The sequence below is a fragment of the Maylandia zebra genome, linkage group LG12 (genome assembly GCF_041146795.1).
Source record: "Maylandia zebra isolate NMK-2024a linkage group LG12, Mzebra_GT3a, whole genome shotgun sequence".
Lineage (NCBI taxonomy): Eukaryota > Metazoa > Chordata > Actinopteri > Cichliformes > Cichlidae > Maylandia > Maylandia zebra.
The window spans coordinates 26,435,786-26,453,203 of record NC_135178.1 but is presented as its reverse complement, the minus strand read 5'-3'; the positions used below and the strand labels follow the sequence as shown (position 1 = coordinate 26,453,203).

At 39.0% G+C, this 17,418-nt stretch overlaps 1 protein-coding gene across 1 annotated transcript in view; it reads left to right on the top strand.

The window, feature by feature from the left end:
* The window catches only part of fbxl17 (F-box and leucine-rich repeat protein 17), a 233,582-nt gene that overhangs the window by 152,670 nt on the left and 63,494 nt on the right, over positions 1–17,418 (top strand). The window contains exon 9 of the mRNA XM_004547163.3: positions 2,638–2,714. Within this exon, the coding sequence (XP_004547220.1) occupies positions 2,638–2,714 (77 nt within the window). The remainder of the gene's footprint in view (positions 1–2,637; positions 2,715–17,418) is intronic.

Here is a 17,418-nt window from a genome sequence, read left to right as displayed (position 1 = left end):
TATGCATTTCATCACTATGAATTCATTTAGAGTGCTGACACGATCACTCTCTCAAATGCCATGCTCATTAAGTCTAGGGTTATATAGTAAGCCAAAAACAAGAACAAGTGCACTTACAAACTCTCAAGGAAATTCAGATAAGACCAGCTTTCCCTAAAAACTTTTACTCTATCTTGAAGCAAATAAGAACACAGCTAAATACAAATATTTATCATGTCGTCCCAGTTCTGAGAGCTTCACTCCCGTAACACTTGATATGAGTAATGCATTTTCAGTCCTCCGTACCAACAAAGTGGTCTTTTCTGTGCCAACACCTCAGCTTTTCACTTTCATGTTTCTGCATAAACAACTAAAAGTAAGATGGGCAATGCTGGAGAAAGGCTTTGAAGCCACCAGCAGTGTCCTGTCACACTCTGCAGATCAGAGAACTTAGGCTTGACCCCCTGGGGCCTTTAAAAGAAAGCAATCTGTTTTTTTTTTTTAAAAACCCACCTGCATCTTTACTATAATAATGTATAGGCCTGCCACTCCCTTAAAACTGTTATGAACCTCACTTGTGTGCTTGCATCACTGCAACTGACTCATGCTGATTGGCTCCTGTGCTCTGTCAAAACATGAACACTATATCCATTGAGGGGTTTTAGCTATGGGGGTCTGTACGCTGTTCAAAAGGATCAGATTGCTAATGCTAGCTGACCTTCGTGGTGTTTGTGTGGTGTTTATGCATCTTGAAGCCCATCCAGGTTGCATGAACCATGTCTTGGTTATCACTTCGTGCACCTCTGCTTCGTTTTGCTTGGTTTTCTTTTCGATCCCACCTCCTGTCATTTCACCTCACTCAGGCCTTGTTAATGGCCTCTTAGTCTTTCTTCTCTTTCTCCCCCACTTGCTTAGATCTGTCAGTCTCCCATGATGTAGCCCTTCGACTACTGTACAGAAATTTCTACTTACTGTCTCCTGCTGTAGTTACTCTCCCTGCTCCCTCCCGCGTTCATTGATGTCTGATCTAATTGCTTTTGCTCTAACCCTGGGGACCTGGGCACAGTGTAACAAGCTCCCAGAGGATGCACTTCGCCTCGGCCTTTGTCGCAGTCCCTCAATTGCTGCTTTCTTTTTTATCCGTTTCCTCACCAGCTCTTCCCAGTACATTAATTTATTAGCAGGTCTAATACTGTAGCCCCCGAACAAACAGCATGATATTGTGACCCTGCGGTAACTGATTCTAATCTACGGCTGGCCACAGCACAATCTTGAGTCAGGAATTGCCAATTTCAACAGGTCTTGTCTGTGTTTTCTTTTATCCCCATCACACAGTAGGCCGCAGACAGAGATACAGAAGAGTAGCTATACAAAGCAAGAAAGGTGGGATGAAGTAAGAAGCAGAGAGGAAAAGAGGAAAATAAACAGGCAGAGATGCGAAGTGACAGTGAAAAAGTGGGTGAAAGACAACCTGATAACATGGAGAGACTCACAGGACCGCTGCAACAAAAATTTAATAGAAAAGGCAAAATATAAAGATGGAGTCCAGTGAACTAAAGCAGATGGGTCAGTACACATTTTAACAGCTTTGGCTCCACTCAGAAATAAGAATTTCAAAAATATAACACACATTTTAACTTCTCTCTCTAGCACCTGTTTACTCCTTGATTAGTCTGGTGTTATATATATCACACATCAAATGAAATCCATGAACCGGGCAACCTTAAATTCTTCGTGGAGAAAAAAACAAAAGAAATCTATCTTATGCAAGCCGTTATTGTATTTTAAGTCCTTTTTGCTAGATATTAAAGAGGTGCCATGAACAGCACAAAAGGAAAGAAATCTCAGATTCTCACTCATGCTCCTGGACTTTCATGGAGTGCATTTTGGAGTAACCTCCAGTCGCCAGTTCAGATTTGTGTAAAGCAGTTTCTTACAGAATACTAGTACTTCTGTATTTGAGATTTGAAACTCACCTGCAACAGTCAGCTGAACATCACGATTTCTCTCCCACCTCTGTTTTCACACACGAGAGCTGTACAGTATGCATGTGTATGTGCTTCTAGTCTGTTTTGTCTCATAAATTTTCATGAAAGAACACCAGCGTCAAGATCAAAACATTTTCTCCTGAAGGTTAATGGGTCAAATGCGTTGATCAAAATCTACTTGTTGCACGCACTACTCTCATTAGAGACATTTAAAGAGAATCATTTGATACAGATACTCTGATCTTCCCCGTGGCACTCTCTAGTGTATGCTGTCTATCTATCACACACACACACTCACACTGTGTTGGTCCTTCGGGATCAGACAGTGGACTGAATGCAGATATGCCTCTTTGAAGTGAGCAGGCCTACAACTAATGTGTGTATGAGAGGCACACACATGCGCATATTCACACACACACTCTGGCTGTGTTGATGCATACTTCTTTAATCAGATCAGGTATTTAATTATTAATATGTGTGTTAAAAGATGACCCTGCAGCAGTGCTTTTTAACCTTTACTGTGGAATAATCCGACGTGCCTGTGTGCGTGTGCATAATCGAGGATTGCATTGCAGTGTTGCCCTCAAGGAATATTGAAACACAATATACACGACGCAGATGCTTCTGGTGATGTTTTAAACATTTATTGTTTTTCTGTGTCTCTTTGTAGGTGTGTGGAAATCATTGCCAAGGAGGGGAGAAGTTTGAAGGAGCTCTATCTCGTGTCTTGTAAAATTACAGACCACGGTAGGATACTTTCAATCACTGTCCCTTTGTTGCAGTCAACCGCCAACATTATCATCATTTCCATTATTGCCCACATTCACCACTGTGATTCAGGACTCATTTGATTTTACAGCTTTCCTCTTATGAGACTTGTAAACAGTGAAAATATTATTGAAAAGTTTCAAGCAGAAGAAAGCAGTGTTAGCTGGAGCTCTTCTGCACATTTACCAACACTAGAGCTTTACCAGAGATTTACCTTTAAGTAAACTCTTTAAATAAACCGAGAAGCATTACTCGGCAGGCCACTCAATGTCAAACCATGCGGTGGTTACTTGATGGCTGACTTTTGTGAATTCTTATATGAGAGGTTAAATATTGTGCTTTCTGGAGAAATAGTCTTTCAGAGCACATTATATGAGGTATGAAAAGGCTACTCGGGATTTTTATACATTTACTTGTGTTGGTGGATTAGAGTTGTTTGTATTGTCTGATGGGGGACATACATGGTGTTTTCATCCTCAGCATACACTCAGGTGTTATATATCTCTTTTATATCCCTGTAGCATCATCTCCTCTTTTTATTTTGTTTACACTACCTTGCCTCTCTGCTTGATTCCATTCTGCCATATGTTTTGCGGAATATTTGAGTCTTTTCATCAGCTACAGTACAATACACAGTTGGAGTTCGTCGGTACTGAAGCATCAGGAGTGCAATCCTGGTTCTTTGTGTGGCACTGTTTAGTTGTGTTTGTGCATGTGTGCACCCTTCAAATTGCACAAATGACACTCCCAGCAGCGCAGCCGACTATTTTCTTTGGGTGCCTGCTTTCTCCAATCTACTGTTACTCGAGTCTGAAGGGTTTTTACCACTTATGCTATTTCCTGTTATCTTTGCAGCTCAAAATACCCACAATCTGTATCGTAACAAAAGCCAATATTTGGTGTGATGCATGATAGCCTGAGTTTGATCGTCAAAAAAAGTTTAATTTGACTTTAAGCTGTAATAATTCCCAACCGCAATGGTTTGTCTGTTTTCTTTTGCTTTTATATTATGTTAATTTGTTATTGTTTGAATAATTCATCTATTCAAATTTCCTGTTCGGAATTTCATAAAGGGACTAATGAGATAATAAACTAATGGATGTTCTGCTTGTTTGTCACATGGGGTTCTCTTAGTTTTGATACTTAAATGTGTTAAACTTAAGATAACAAGCCGTCTGTTCTTTTTTTTTTTTTTTTTTTGATAGTTAGGCTTTTCACCTGTTGACTTTTAAGTGTTGTTTCTTCAGTTTTCTTTTGTTTTGCAACTCACTGTAGTTTGACTAGCTATTAGAAATTACACAAAAAACTAAGCTGTTGCTTGTTAGTACCATGGTGATTTTTCTATAGTCTATCGAACTTTGGCATTTGATTTTCTTGATGTAAATGCAACGTCTGTGAATTGTTTTTAGCTGGTAATTGTTGTTAAAATGTCTATAAAAAGAAACTTTAATATACCCGAGTGTCAAACTGGAACTATAGCGCTTGAAGTTTATCAACACAGTCGAGAGAAACTCATCGGGCTTTGAGATGATTTTCATACATAACAGCACTATTGTTGGATCATGTGGCCCCAAAACACTTGTTTCATTATAAATGGAGAACATGTAAAACAGTGACAAGTGTGGCACCCTGGGCTGACTCCTTGTTTGATTGGTTTTCTTCCATAAAATTTGGAACGTCAACAACAATAAATTATTTCAGGCTTATTGTGTGCAGAAGAACGAGTAGCCCGAACACGCACAGGACAACATCTTGGAATGTGCGATCCACTTGTCTTAATGGATCCAGGATGCTTGGATCCATTGGCAAGCCATTTAATTTTGTTATAAATTGGATTTTAGGCTTTTCCTGTTTGATTTTGCACTTGGAGAAACACCACAGTCAACAATTTATTACTCCGACTCTTGGCTTTTTTCCTGACCGAACTACTTCTATTACATTTGGAAGGCTGCACACTGCCCCACACCACTACAGTTTTCTCTGTTCTCTGCAAAGTAGGGACAAATGATATAGAAAATACTTAATGTTGCCGTCACTAAGCGTTAACCTTCCATAACATAATCATGATTATTTGTGTTGTAGATTGTAGACTCGAATGGTTAATCTCTAACATGAGCTACCATTTGCTAACGATTTCTGTGAATTACACTAACAACAGTCACCTTGACCTTTCTGAACTAGAACCTGAACTGCATTTGCGAGTGAGTGAAACATTATGTAGGCGTGTGTCTACTGGTGTCTGATTAATGACTCCAAAATCACAATAGTACATTAAACCAGGAATGTTCACAGGCGCCCGGTATATATCCCCTTCTCTCTGCTTGTGTCTCTAATCCTTTTGACCAAGATGAATTAGCGATATCTGATCTTCTTCCTTCACTAATGATCCCTCTGGCCCTCTTTGGCTGCTGATAGGGTCTGTGTGTTTTTATGTTTGTGTGTACATTTATCTCTTTCCAGGATAGAGATGCCTGTTCTTAGAGCTCTATACTCTAACACAATGATTGGTGGATTTCCTGCTTCAGCCTCTGAAAAATTAAATCACAGAAATGAGATTTTACATCTGCCAAGCTGGCCCCTGTTTTTTTCCGCCCATCTCCGCGCTAATTATTTTTATTAATGGCTTCTGTGAGTGCATTTGAGATGTCCACAAGCCTCTTACGTTTGAGTGTTCTGTTTTTTCCTCCCAGCTTTTGCTTCCTGTGTGATTTTATAGGAGCTTTGAAAACAGATATAAAAGGAGACAAAAAGACAGGTTTAGATGACATAAATGAAAAGCTGGCAATATGTAATTTTACTCCCAGTGCAGATGGTTTCAGAGATTATCTTGTGAGGAAGAGGAAGTAAATGGAAAAAGTGAGGATAGAGCATTTTGGGGTAATGATCTTACTGAAAGCCCAGTTAGTGCCATGGAAAGAAAAAATAACTTCCAAATCTTGTGTGGCATTCATCAAAGAACATCGTACTAATTAGCCTAAATAACATTTTGGTTGCAATCAAAGCAGTATAGAGGTTTGTTAAACACCTGGATTGTCTGATTAACATATTTCATATGGTTTGTGATTTTCAGCAACTAACACCTACAACTTATGATTGATGATAAATAATGGGCACTGAAAGATTTTATTAAACATCCTAAAGCGTTCTTTTCAGATTTCCTGTGTCTTGCATTACAAGTGGTTTTCTCTTTGGGATACTTAGTCTTCATACACATGGTCTTTTCAATCTTTTCAGACATTTTTGCTGTTCTCATGTTACTTTTAAAGGGATTAACGGTGAACAGAAAGCTATAATCCTAAACCAATATGAAGAATTTAACAATATGATCCAGGCTAAAAGCTACACATTTGTTGCAGCCAAAGGAAAAAAGGAAAGCTGGCAAAGAAAAAAGTTTACAAGATATCTTTCATTAAATTAATGTGTTTATATTCTTATTCCTATTCTTATTGTTATTTCAATATTAGCCTCATTCTTTCAGCTGCAACGCTGCCAGTGTTAAAATAATCTTGGGAGCAAGTAAAGACCAAATGAAAAACATATTTCAAACATGTAGGCATGGTTTGTTTGTTGAAATGTTTTATAAAGCTTGCAAGGCTTTTTACAGTTCTGGGATTTACAGTTCACTATGTAAAGGCTAATGAGAGTTCTTGCTGCCAATAGAAAAGAGAAAATGTGTGACTCATTGATGTTCATCAATGGAAGTGAAAGGCTTTAGACAGTGTCGGAAAAACCAGAGACCCTGTCGCTAACCCCCAAGATTCTTGTTGTGCTTTTATGTGTGTTGATCTTGGGTAAAACTTATTTACTTTTAATAGTACGGGTGAATCAAGAAGTTGACGTTAAATTAATTATTTTAAATTCATTTGCGTATGTTAGTTACCTTGATCCTTGGTACTCATTTGCTGTATTCTCTTGTTCTTGGAGTCGAGTAATCATAATGGGATACATTTAGTGTAACCAAGACTCAAGGCTGTGCTCCTTCTAAGCAATTCAGAGTCTTGACCCTCTGTTTAAGAAGGCTTTATCTATAAAGTGCCCTCTTATCACTGATGACTTTTGGGACTGCAAAGGCACTTTTGGGACATTTAAAAAGTATGTTTAAATATCCGGTTAAGTAGTTAGTCTGAAAGGGAGATACTGGGGTCTAGAAACAAATTTCCCATGTTATAGATTTTGTAGAAAAGAAGGGTCAATTAAAGCCACTAGAGATAATGTAAAGGAAGTATTAATAAAAGAGATTATATTAAAAAGCATTTTCTTCTAGCAACTGGAAAGATACAATGTGGTGATTCACTATAGAGCAATGCAGGTGGCTCACAGACAACACATGCCACTTTATTTTTGAACTATTCGCACACATTTTTGTGATTTATATCGTTATCGGGACGATAGATGTCTTAATATCGGGATATGAGATTTTGGTGATATCGCACAGCCCTAATGGACACAATTTCTGTAATTTTGTCTCCGCGCAACAATGATTTGTATTTTAGATTAAATAATCAATGTGATTTAAGTGGAGGCTTTCAGCTTTAAATAATCTTTAATTGGTTTTCAAAAGTATCCCATTCATATTTATACATGATGCTGCATTTTCAAAGGGCAGACACAAGTGGACAATTAACTAACCTGTAATTTCATTAATAGGTTAGTCGTGTCCTGTCAGTATTGAATGGCCAAATAAAAAGATTAAAGACCTAGATTTAATTCCAGCTTTTGAATTTGCATTTGGTATCTCTACACTGGAACTCTCAATGCGAGGTCCAAGGAGACTTTGAAGCAAGTGACCATTTAGACTGAGAGGTCAAAATTATTATTGGAGAGGTAGTTACAACGGGAATGTAAAAAGAAGGAAAGGACTCGCCAGCTCTGCAACACCAACGAGTGTGAAAGACGGTCAGTGATCACAGAATTCTTTCCTTGTTTTTTTTTTTTTTTTTTTAAAAACCCAACATCTGGCAAAATCAAGAAAACTCTGGAGGAGAAAGAGATGTCGTCATAAATGTAAATAGAGAATGTTTACAGCAAGGTGCAAACACCTGGTTAAGCTCTGGAACATGAAGGCAAGATTAGACTTGAATGAATTCTGAAGTGTACAGTTCTTGGATCCAGCCAAATTTTGCAAAACCGATCAGATAACATTTTATAGTGAAAATTGGTAATGACCCACATCATACTGCAAAAGCAACCCAGGAGTTTCTCATGGCAAAGAAACGGGATATTCTTCAATGGCCAAGTCAGTCACCTGATCTCAGCCCAGTGGAGCATGCTTTTCAGTTCCTGAAGACAAAACTGAAGCCAAAAAGACCCACAAACTGAAGGCAGCTTCTGTAAAGGCCTGGCATCTCCAGGGAGGAAACCCAACATTTGGTGATGCCTATTTGTTGTAAATTAAGACAGTCATTGAAAAAGAATCCTTACACTTGAAATTCCCTTAGTTTATCCAATTATTTTAGAGCCTCTGAAAATGTGGACTATATATTAAAATTTGCTGTAATTCCTAAACAGTAAATGTAATACTTTTGTAAACATCTTGAATTCTGCGCTTCAGTCACATCTTGAGTGTTTGATTTTCGTGTACAGATGGAGAGTTGTCATCGTCTTAATACTTATGGACCTAATTATATATTACAACACCTTTTAAACAAAAAAACCCAAAGTCCATCTCAGTTCTTTATTCCCATAGGCACACGAATGGCGAAGTCTTGGTTTATCCATTTCCCTTGCTGAATTAAAAGTACCACTATGTCATGGGTTTGAAAGCTGATCCTGATGAGAAAACCCCCTTAGCCACTCTCCCAGTGCTAATCAGATCTCTACACCACCACTTTCTTCCTCATCTGACTGACTCATACACTGGCAGTGGCCCATACTGTATCTTCAACACACCTGGATCGACAGCGATACCGCCTCGTCTGCTCTCTCTCCTGTGCTCATCGCCTTTGTGCTCCTTTTGTTCTTACGCTGTGTGTGTTTTGCATTCGCATGCATTCAATGGTGTCTACGCTGTTAGTGCATGTACATCTGTCTGTGCTTATCTTGTCCCTTGTAGCCCACCTGCATTATCCAAAGACAGAAACAGAGACCTTGGCACCTCCTTTCCTTACATATGGTAATTCTCCTGCTTCACCCGCGCACCTCTCCATGATCCTTTACTTTGTCAGTCGTGGCCTCCTGTGTACATCTGTATGAATACGAGATCGAGCGAGACACCTGTGGGAGACGGTACAAGTGAGAGGAAAGAAAAGGAGAAGCTTTGGTCTGCTTTTAGAGGACTTCCAGCAGAGCTAGTATAACATTGGGAAGGGGGAGGAATGATTTCAGACTTTCAGAGATGGAAGTCAAATCCTCTTCATTTTTGTGTACACAGTACAGCGTTTGGTGATTCATATATTGAATAATCTAAATATTTCTCAGAAAAATAGTGATTATAGAACAAACTTTTTTTTCTTGCACTGCTGATAGAAAGTGGAAGCTAAAGTGAAGCTTTACGGAAACGTGATTAAATACTCAGCGTTTAAATCGGTTTACTTTCAGCTCAGGTCAATTTGAGGCAAATCGTGCATGTAGAGTAGCCGTCTGACGTCTTCTCTAAAGCAGTGGCCGCTTAGAAATCAAGGATATCGTTATAAATGTTTTGGAAATACTTCATGTGGAAGTGTCTTCTGTCCCTAATAAAAAATCTTGACAGTGACAGCCCATCATCCAGACTTTTGTGATTGTGTTGTGAGGGATTGAGCTACTCAGTTGTGAATTCCATTGTTATGTCCATCTGTATTTACCCATCTGTCAGCTTGTGAGATTATTGTTGTCATTCAGTTTTTAGCGTCTTATTCTCTTATTTGATCACCCCCTTCGTAGCTCTCACATAGTCAACATGCATCCACATTTTTCTCCCCTTTTCTATTTTTTTTTGGGTTGCCTTCAATCCTGTTCCAAGACCAAACCCCTTCCTCCTCTTTTCCCCTCTTATTGCTATTTCCATTCATCTTTCAGCGCTCGCTTTCATCTGAGGTGCTTTACTCTAAACGCGCTGAACGGTGATAGATGGGGCTTGCGTGCTCCTCCCCTTGAGCGGAGGAGTGAAGTATGGCTGTGTGTGCTTCGTTACTGCTGCGTGTGTATATCTTTGCAACTCTGTGCTTGTTTACATGCTTTTGTGTGAGCGTTTGCGTACTTTTAACAGGTTTTCAGTGCCTTTGGGCAAATTTTGATACCCACTCACTCCCTAGAGTATTGTACTGCTTTTTACAAGGTGAGGTTACTTTGCATGAAAGCACAGAAACTATCTTACTGACGATGAAAATACATCTGATTGTTATCTTCCCCTGTATTGTGTGATGAGGCTGTAAGGGTATACTGTTACGCAAGAGTTCTCGTGCTTTTTAAGCTTAATCCAGGTTTAACATGTTATTTTTCTGCACAATTTGTGGTTTTGATTAACTTGTCATAACCTGCAGAACAACACTGGGATCAGTGCATTAAAGAAAAATCATCGTCAGTTGTATTTAAATGTGGCTTTACCTCAGAAGGATACAGTAAAGATATCAAACACTGTTATGCTGACTATTCCTTAGATCACTTATTTCTTTCTTCCTTCTTTCTTTGTCACATCTGTTTCGCTCCGAGAATTAGTTTTCCATGTTTCTTTTTTTAGCTGTTCAGCACCATATATGCCTAAGTGATGTGAAACATAATGTAATGTAAACTTAGATAGTGTAATAGCTTGTTTGCTCCTCTATCTGGCATTCAGTAGGTAAATAACGTAACCCTAAGAGCAGCTGATTAAAATGCGCAGAGCAGTACAGCAGATTTATGTGGGCTGGTAAGGGGAGCGAGTCAATAGACAATCTTTGTCTGTTTTTATCGCCACTGTGCGTGTGTGTGTGTGTCAAGTATGAAACATTTCACGGTTTCTGGGCGTGCAGCTTAGCATGAGTAGAAATCTTGATATCCCCGATCGCTAGTATACATCTGTATTTTTTTAACCTGAGACTTTTGTTATTTAATGCCTTGGTGTTACACAAACATTTTTTTTTAGCTTGTTAGGTTTATTCAAGTCCACTTTAGAGAACACCAAAAATCAGTATGCTGAAAGCAATTCATTAAACAGTATAAACGTTTTAAATAAATGTTTTAAGTTGTCTGAGAAATGACTGTGGTGTAATTATAATTGAGGCACATACAATTATTTGCATTTACGTTTATATACTTGAGAGAAACAAACTGCTCGGTGATTAGTAAGTGTTAGAAAATCACTGGAGTAGATGGTAACAATGGTTACTGTCTAATGCGTTTCTTTAACGTTTAACATGTAAAAATCAGCTCTGCATGTTTGACTCATGTTTGTGTTTAGTTTTTGGGTAATTATCTAGTCTTTGAAATGTTGTTACCTCGTTGTTCTTGGATTCTTAAGGTGCCTTCTGTTTTCTGGTCAGTATAACCTTAACAGGCTGGGCCCGGCAGACGTCACCAGTCAGGGTGCATATCTGAGGGAACTCAGAGAGATGAACTTGATTTAAATTTTTTGACCTCATGGCTTGATTACACAATAGACTTGAAGCACAGGCTGAAAGAAATTGTCATTCTGGAGACAGTTATATGTAGCTCAAGGAAATCCCTGGTATGGCTGAACTTTTTTAGTTAATTTTACCAAGAACAGTATGCAAGGAATTTAAAAGCAGCTCAATGGATCGTGCCCTAGAGACACCAGAGAACAGCGGCTTCCACCGATGCTGTGCCTTACCAGTCCAATAAGAGAACAACTGACATGTCTCTAGTCCTTGGGTCAGCCAGTGACAATTGTAGCTCAGTGTCGGCTGACTTCATTCTTGTCTTGTGTCACAATCACCTCACCTCTTCCTCAATCTGCTTCCGTCCACGGCTCTCGTGGTCCTTACTTGTCTGCTACCACACATGTTCCCAAGACAGTTCCCCGACAGGTTGAAGGCTTGTTTTTTCCTGCTGTTGTGGAGCCTCTGACTTGACAAAGCTTGTTTATGAGTTGACCAACATCTCAAACTGTAAAATACAGTATTAGTATTTTGATCTTTGTTTGTGTGCTTTTGTTTGTTTGTCTGAATAAAATAGTTTTATTACTTTAACGTGCCTGCCTGGAATGCTATATTTATAAGACAAACCGTATCCCATGTCTGAAAAGGGCTATATGGTAAGGATCAAACTCATAACACGGTTTGTTATCTCTGCAACAGTACCTGCACACTGGGGAAAAACAGCGAGGATTATGAGGAGTTCATTAAACTGGACTTACGGCAAGTCCACCTGATTGCTGAAGGATGCTGACATTTGTTCTTTCTTATCAACTGCTAGTGAAAATCATTATTAATTAATCTACCTGTTTGGTTTTATTCATCAGTAAATTAGTTAGTTTGTGTTTTGCCAAGAAAAGGTGATGACTTAAAATGCCTTCTTTTAACCAATCAATTGAAAAAACATAAAGTTGCTATGAAAGGGAGCACACCCCTACTTCTACAAAACTAGCACCCCTAAATATGCAAGGCAGCCTTTCTGTAGAGAAAAGAAGAATAACCAGTTTCTCACCAATGTGAGTTTGGAAAGTTCATTAGGTAATATACAGGAAAATTGAGACGGTGACAGGTAACGAGGGAGCAGAAACAGCTTGAGAGGCTGGATCTGAACCTCACATGGAGAAGGCATTTAGCTGCATGACTGCTCCTCAAGTGCAGAAGTGCGCATATATAGGATTCCAATCTACAGATACTCCATAGTCTGAAGTATATAAGTTGAGATTTCCATTTCCTTACATCAGCCTGTGGTGGTATTTGCAGATCGGAGAGCTGCGCAAAGAGGCTGAAATTGAATTAGTTTCCATATATTGTCCTCTTCTCCTCTTTCTCCTGCTAAGCCCTGTGGTCTATCCACTGTTTGCCTTATGGGGTAGAAAAGCGAGGGGGGCTTAAGCTGTGAAGGCTGAAGCTTACGCCGTCGACCATCTTACTGGTCACACACTTTCTCTCTCACACCCGCTAACACACGCGTACTCTTGCTTCGGGGATTACAGCCGGGCAAGCCTCGTTTGCATTTACACACACAGACTCGAACGCAATCACACAAGACAGTACACACATATTATAGATGCACTTTTGAGCTTTTGCTAATATCCTCCGTCTCACACACACGTCAGCCAACTTCAGCACACACGCTTTCCTGTAACTTGTGGAGAAAAAAATCCTTAAGCCTCTGCTATTTTAGGCTTAAATCTGTGAAGGGGAAGCACTGAAATGACTTGGGCGTATGTGTTTATGTACAGATTTATGCAAATGCATTTGTCCTCTCTGTGTACACAGATGTATGTGTTCCTCTTTATGAGTGAGCGCGAGAGTGTGCGTGGCGCCACAGGATGTAATCATGTATCTATGAGCTGTTGGATGACAATAGTGTTTTCGTTTTTAATAGAGGTAGCCTTAGTAACAATAGGCCCCATGTGTGTTTATGAAGCTTTGATATAAATGGTCCATTTGTTCTTTCTCTATCTCACTCCGACAATCTCTCCCTCTTCCTTTCAGGCCTGCAGTTCCTAATAATAGTACACTTTAACTGTGCCCATGGGACACAATAACACCAAGCTGTGTAAGTGTAGGAGATGTCCCTGTTATTGCTGGCTACAAGGAATTTGTTTATAGAAGTGAAACATTGCATTTTCTTATTTCTCTTATTAGTTTCATTGTGTGTGTCTCTGAGTCTGAAAGTATTTCTCTAGAGGCGGCATCACATCCACTGTGCCATTGCTTCCGAGCAGTACTGATACAACCCGTGGACAGGTGTAAAATGCTCAGTGTTGCTATAATAACTTGGAGGCTCCTGTTTTTTTTTACTGTGGTTATCACGTTTTATTTTCTTGTTCTTGCCAACTTTCTTCCTCCTCCCTGTCTTGCGCTCTTATTCAGTCTCAATCTCCTCATCTTCCTCCTACTCATCTCTCTCTCTGCTGGGAATGCAGTTGTCCTTTAAGTTATGTGGGCGTTGATGTAAGGTGTTGCCCTGACTTGAGAGGTTTTAATAGTAAAGTACCCTGTTGAGGGTTGTGTAATTAGCTCTAGTTTAGCAGAGCGCTTTAAGAAGATGACAATTTACTGTTCATGAAAGAGGTATTTTGTTTTTCTCTGACATGCTTTTGATCCTGTATTATCGCTTTAGCTGATTTACCTACTTTTTTTTTTTTTTTTTTGAGAAATGTTTTTTTTCCCTGTTTTTTTTTTTTTTTTTTTCCCCCCTCACCCAGTTGTTGAACCAAGTAACACTGATTTTAGAGTTGTTCAAGCATCGGCATTCAAGGGATGAACCAGAATTGTGTCGGTATGACAGAAATTTAAATAACGTTTTTGTTATTAGCAACCTGTTCCCATTTCTATAGTTGAATCAATGGAAAATGCCAAAGTTAACAGCAGATATAAAAAATGATTAAATAGGAAAAAACCTGACAGGCCTAAAACACTCTGTATTTTCTTAAGAAATAGGGGGAATAAAATCCAGCAAAGACCTGAAACGAGACCCAAGAGACACATCGACCCATCGATGAAGAGTCATCAGAAATGATCACAGTCAAGAAGCCATTCTCAACACAAGAAAACATTGAGAAAAGGCTAAGGTATGTTAGATTTCTCAAGAACAGGACTGAAATCAGAGGCAACAGCTCATATGATGATGAATCCAAACACGGTGGAGGCTCTGTCATGGTTTCAGCCAGGGTGTTGAAGATCTCGTCAATATTGATGGAATTATGAATGTAGATCAATTTTGATCAATACCATCTGGAAAGTGTCTGATTGGTATTGTCTGGAAAGCTTATCTGGATAGAAAAGTGTGGGATCATCTTGACAGAGAATGAATAAAACAGGGAGCCAATATCCAAACAAGAGCTTTGGATGTAATTCAGGAAGCCTGGAGAACTTTTCCTGAAGAGTATTTAAAGAAAGAAATTACAAGAAAGCTTAGCTAAGAGACTTCAGGCTGTGTTGAGTAAAAGATGGTCATATTAAATATTGACTTTTAAGCTTGTTAGAATTGTACAAACTCTGTATTTGCCTCGTATACTGTATTGTCATATATGTTTGCAATGTCTCAATACTTCACTGTACCCATTTCCTATTTTCCTAGTGAAGTACAGTTTCTGGGGATAGGTTAATTGGATAATCCAAATTGCCACTAGGTGTGAATGTGCGAGTGAATGTGAGTGTGAATGGTTGTCTGTCCCTGTGTGTTAACCCTGCGACAGACTGGCGACCTGTCCAGGGTGTACTCCGCCTCTCGCCCTATGACAGCTGGGATTGGCTCCAGCACCCCCCGCGACCCTGAAAAGGATAAGCGCTAGCGAATGGATGGATGGAGTACAGTATAAAGATATACAGTAAGAGTGACTCAAGACTTTTGCACAGTACTGTATTTACAGTTTCACTTCCTAATTGTAACATCTCATCTTACCAGTAGCAAAATATAAAGAGATAAAAGGAATATTGAACAGAACTGAGTTCATCTTATTAGTGTGGCTCTGCACAACATTCCCAATTTCTCACGTGGCCCCTTGGGAAAATTAATTGCCCATCTCTGCTGTAAATGATTCAGCTGTCCAAGTGAGTGAGCCGTGACCTTTTAGATGCAGTAATACTGCATGTTTAACTAATGTTGTAGCCTCATCATATAAAAATAACCCCAGTTGTCCTTTCCCATTTTTCCAGTATGTTAATTTTTCTTATTTAGTCATACAAAGTCCACTAAGTAAAGGGAAAAAGCAGCACAAGATGTAATACTAAAAGAAAATCTGGATGCCGTTTTTGCTCTAGGCCAAGCTCTTTAATTGAGATGTGTTCTTCACCGTTGAGGCTTAAAAAAATGTTTTTATTCACTTTGAATGTCACTCATCTTTTTCTTGTAGCCTCAGAATAATTTCTTTGAAAAAACTACAATTACCCCAAACGATAACACGAAAACTGTTGTCACTCCTAACACTGTCAAAATAAAAAATAAGTAAATAAATTACTTACAACTTGGCCTACTCAATTTGAATTTCAGTTTCCTAACATGTGATTAGCGACATTTTAATCTGCTGCAAGTCAATAGCAGCATGCTGCTGTTAAGATTGTGTTGGAGTTCAGTTACACTCGATATTACAAACTTTCTTCTTAGAAGGTCACTCACTCCCTCATTTTTCTACATCTGTATATTTGAGAGATAATGCCACTGCTAATCCCTTGCAAGGTCAGTGCTTGTATTGGATGATTATCCCCCACTGTTTATTCATATTTCCTGCCGATGTCATTTCCTCCTGCTGGCTCAGACCTTTGACCTGTCATTTACCTCCCATAGTTGCCATGGTTTACTCCACCTCGGCGGCCGCCGTCCGAGAGAACATCCCCGTCTTTATCTCTGTAGGATTCTTCTGCTTACAGGAAGGTTACTGAAGTATCTAAATGTAAAATCTATTTGTACTTAAAGGTCACATTTCATTTGGATTCCTAATATCATCTTTTATTTTGTTGTTTTTTCTTCTTCTTTTTTTCATTGGCCCCTAAAGTTTTTCATTCCTTTTTTGCCCCCTTTTCTCTGTCCGTGTGATGTCCTCTCATGCTGTTACTTCATTGTTTGACAAATGCATTGTACATCATTCAGCTGACAGAGAATGGCCATAATACATAATGCACTGGCCGTGTTTAAATGGCTCAGCTCATGACTCTTAAATATGTTTCAGCAGCAGTTCTGGCAAAAAGCCACAGTGTCACACCGGGTGCTGGCTATTCCCCCCTCATCATTTGATCAATGGCACTGATAAAAGTAGAGCAAAGCCCCCTGACATTAGACAGAATGTGTGCGTTTGTACGTGTTTATATGATAAAAGGCATGTATAATTCACTGCTCTTTATACATAAAAGGAGTGGGAAGTTGCTGTCTTGGCACAAATCGTGATTTACTCCAATACAGCATATGTACTTCATTCAGCATATGCCTGTTTTGTATAATGTTTAGGATTGCATAGGATTCTTCGATTGGCAGTAAGGTTATTCCCTTACCTTGAAGCTAAAAGCACACACTTCCTTAGTGTTTGCCTTCTAACAACCTCTTTCTTATTTGGAAGTTTTCATAAATTCCATCTGGTGTTAGCACAGGGCTTGTTTTAGTTTGTTACCAGTCAAGAATTTTTTTTGTTTATTGTACTTGAATTAAGCCTGCAATGGTTTAAACCTGTTCAGTATTACCTTTGCCAGGATATTAAAGTTTTTTCCAGCATATTACTTTTGTGTAAAACATCTCAAGGCACACATTTTTTAAAACAGAAAATTAATATTGTTTTCAATTATTTGTTCAAAACAAATCAGGCTGACTATTCAAAGTGACTTCAGGCTACAAATTGAGTAGCCCTGGTTTATGACTTCAGCTTAATGAATGCAAAAACAGATGAAAGGTGATTAAAATCCTGAGGACAAGCTAAAATAGATGATTACCTTTGTGAATTCACTTAAAGTTAATTGAAAATTTTAAATGTGAATTAGGATTTAATATTGCTTTTTGATGTAGCATATATGTTCCTCAGTGTGACAGCTGTACGACACACATTCATACTGGCCCTTGCAGTGACTGTAGAGCAATAAATAATAGTCCAGCACCCAATAGGCACTCGTGTTTTAGACCTCAGTCACACAGGCTTAGA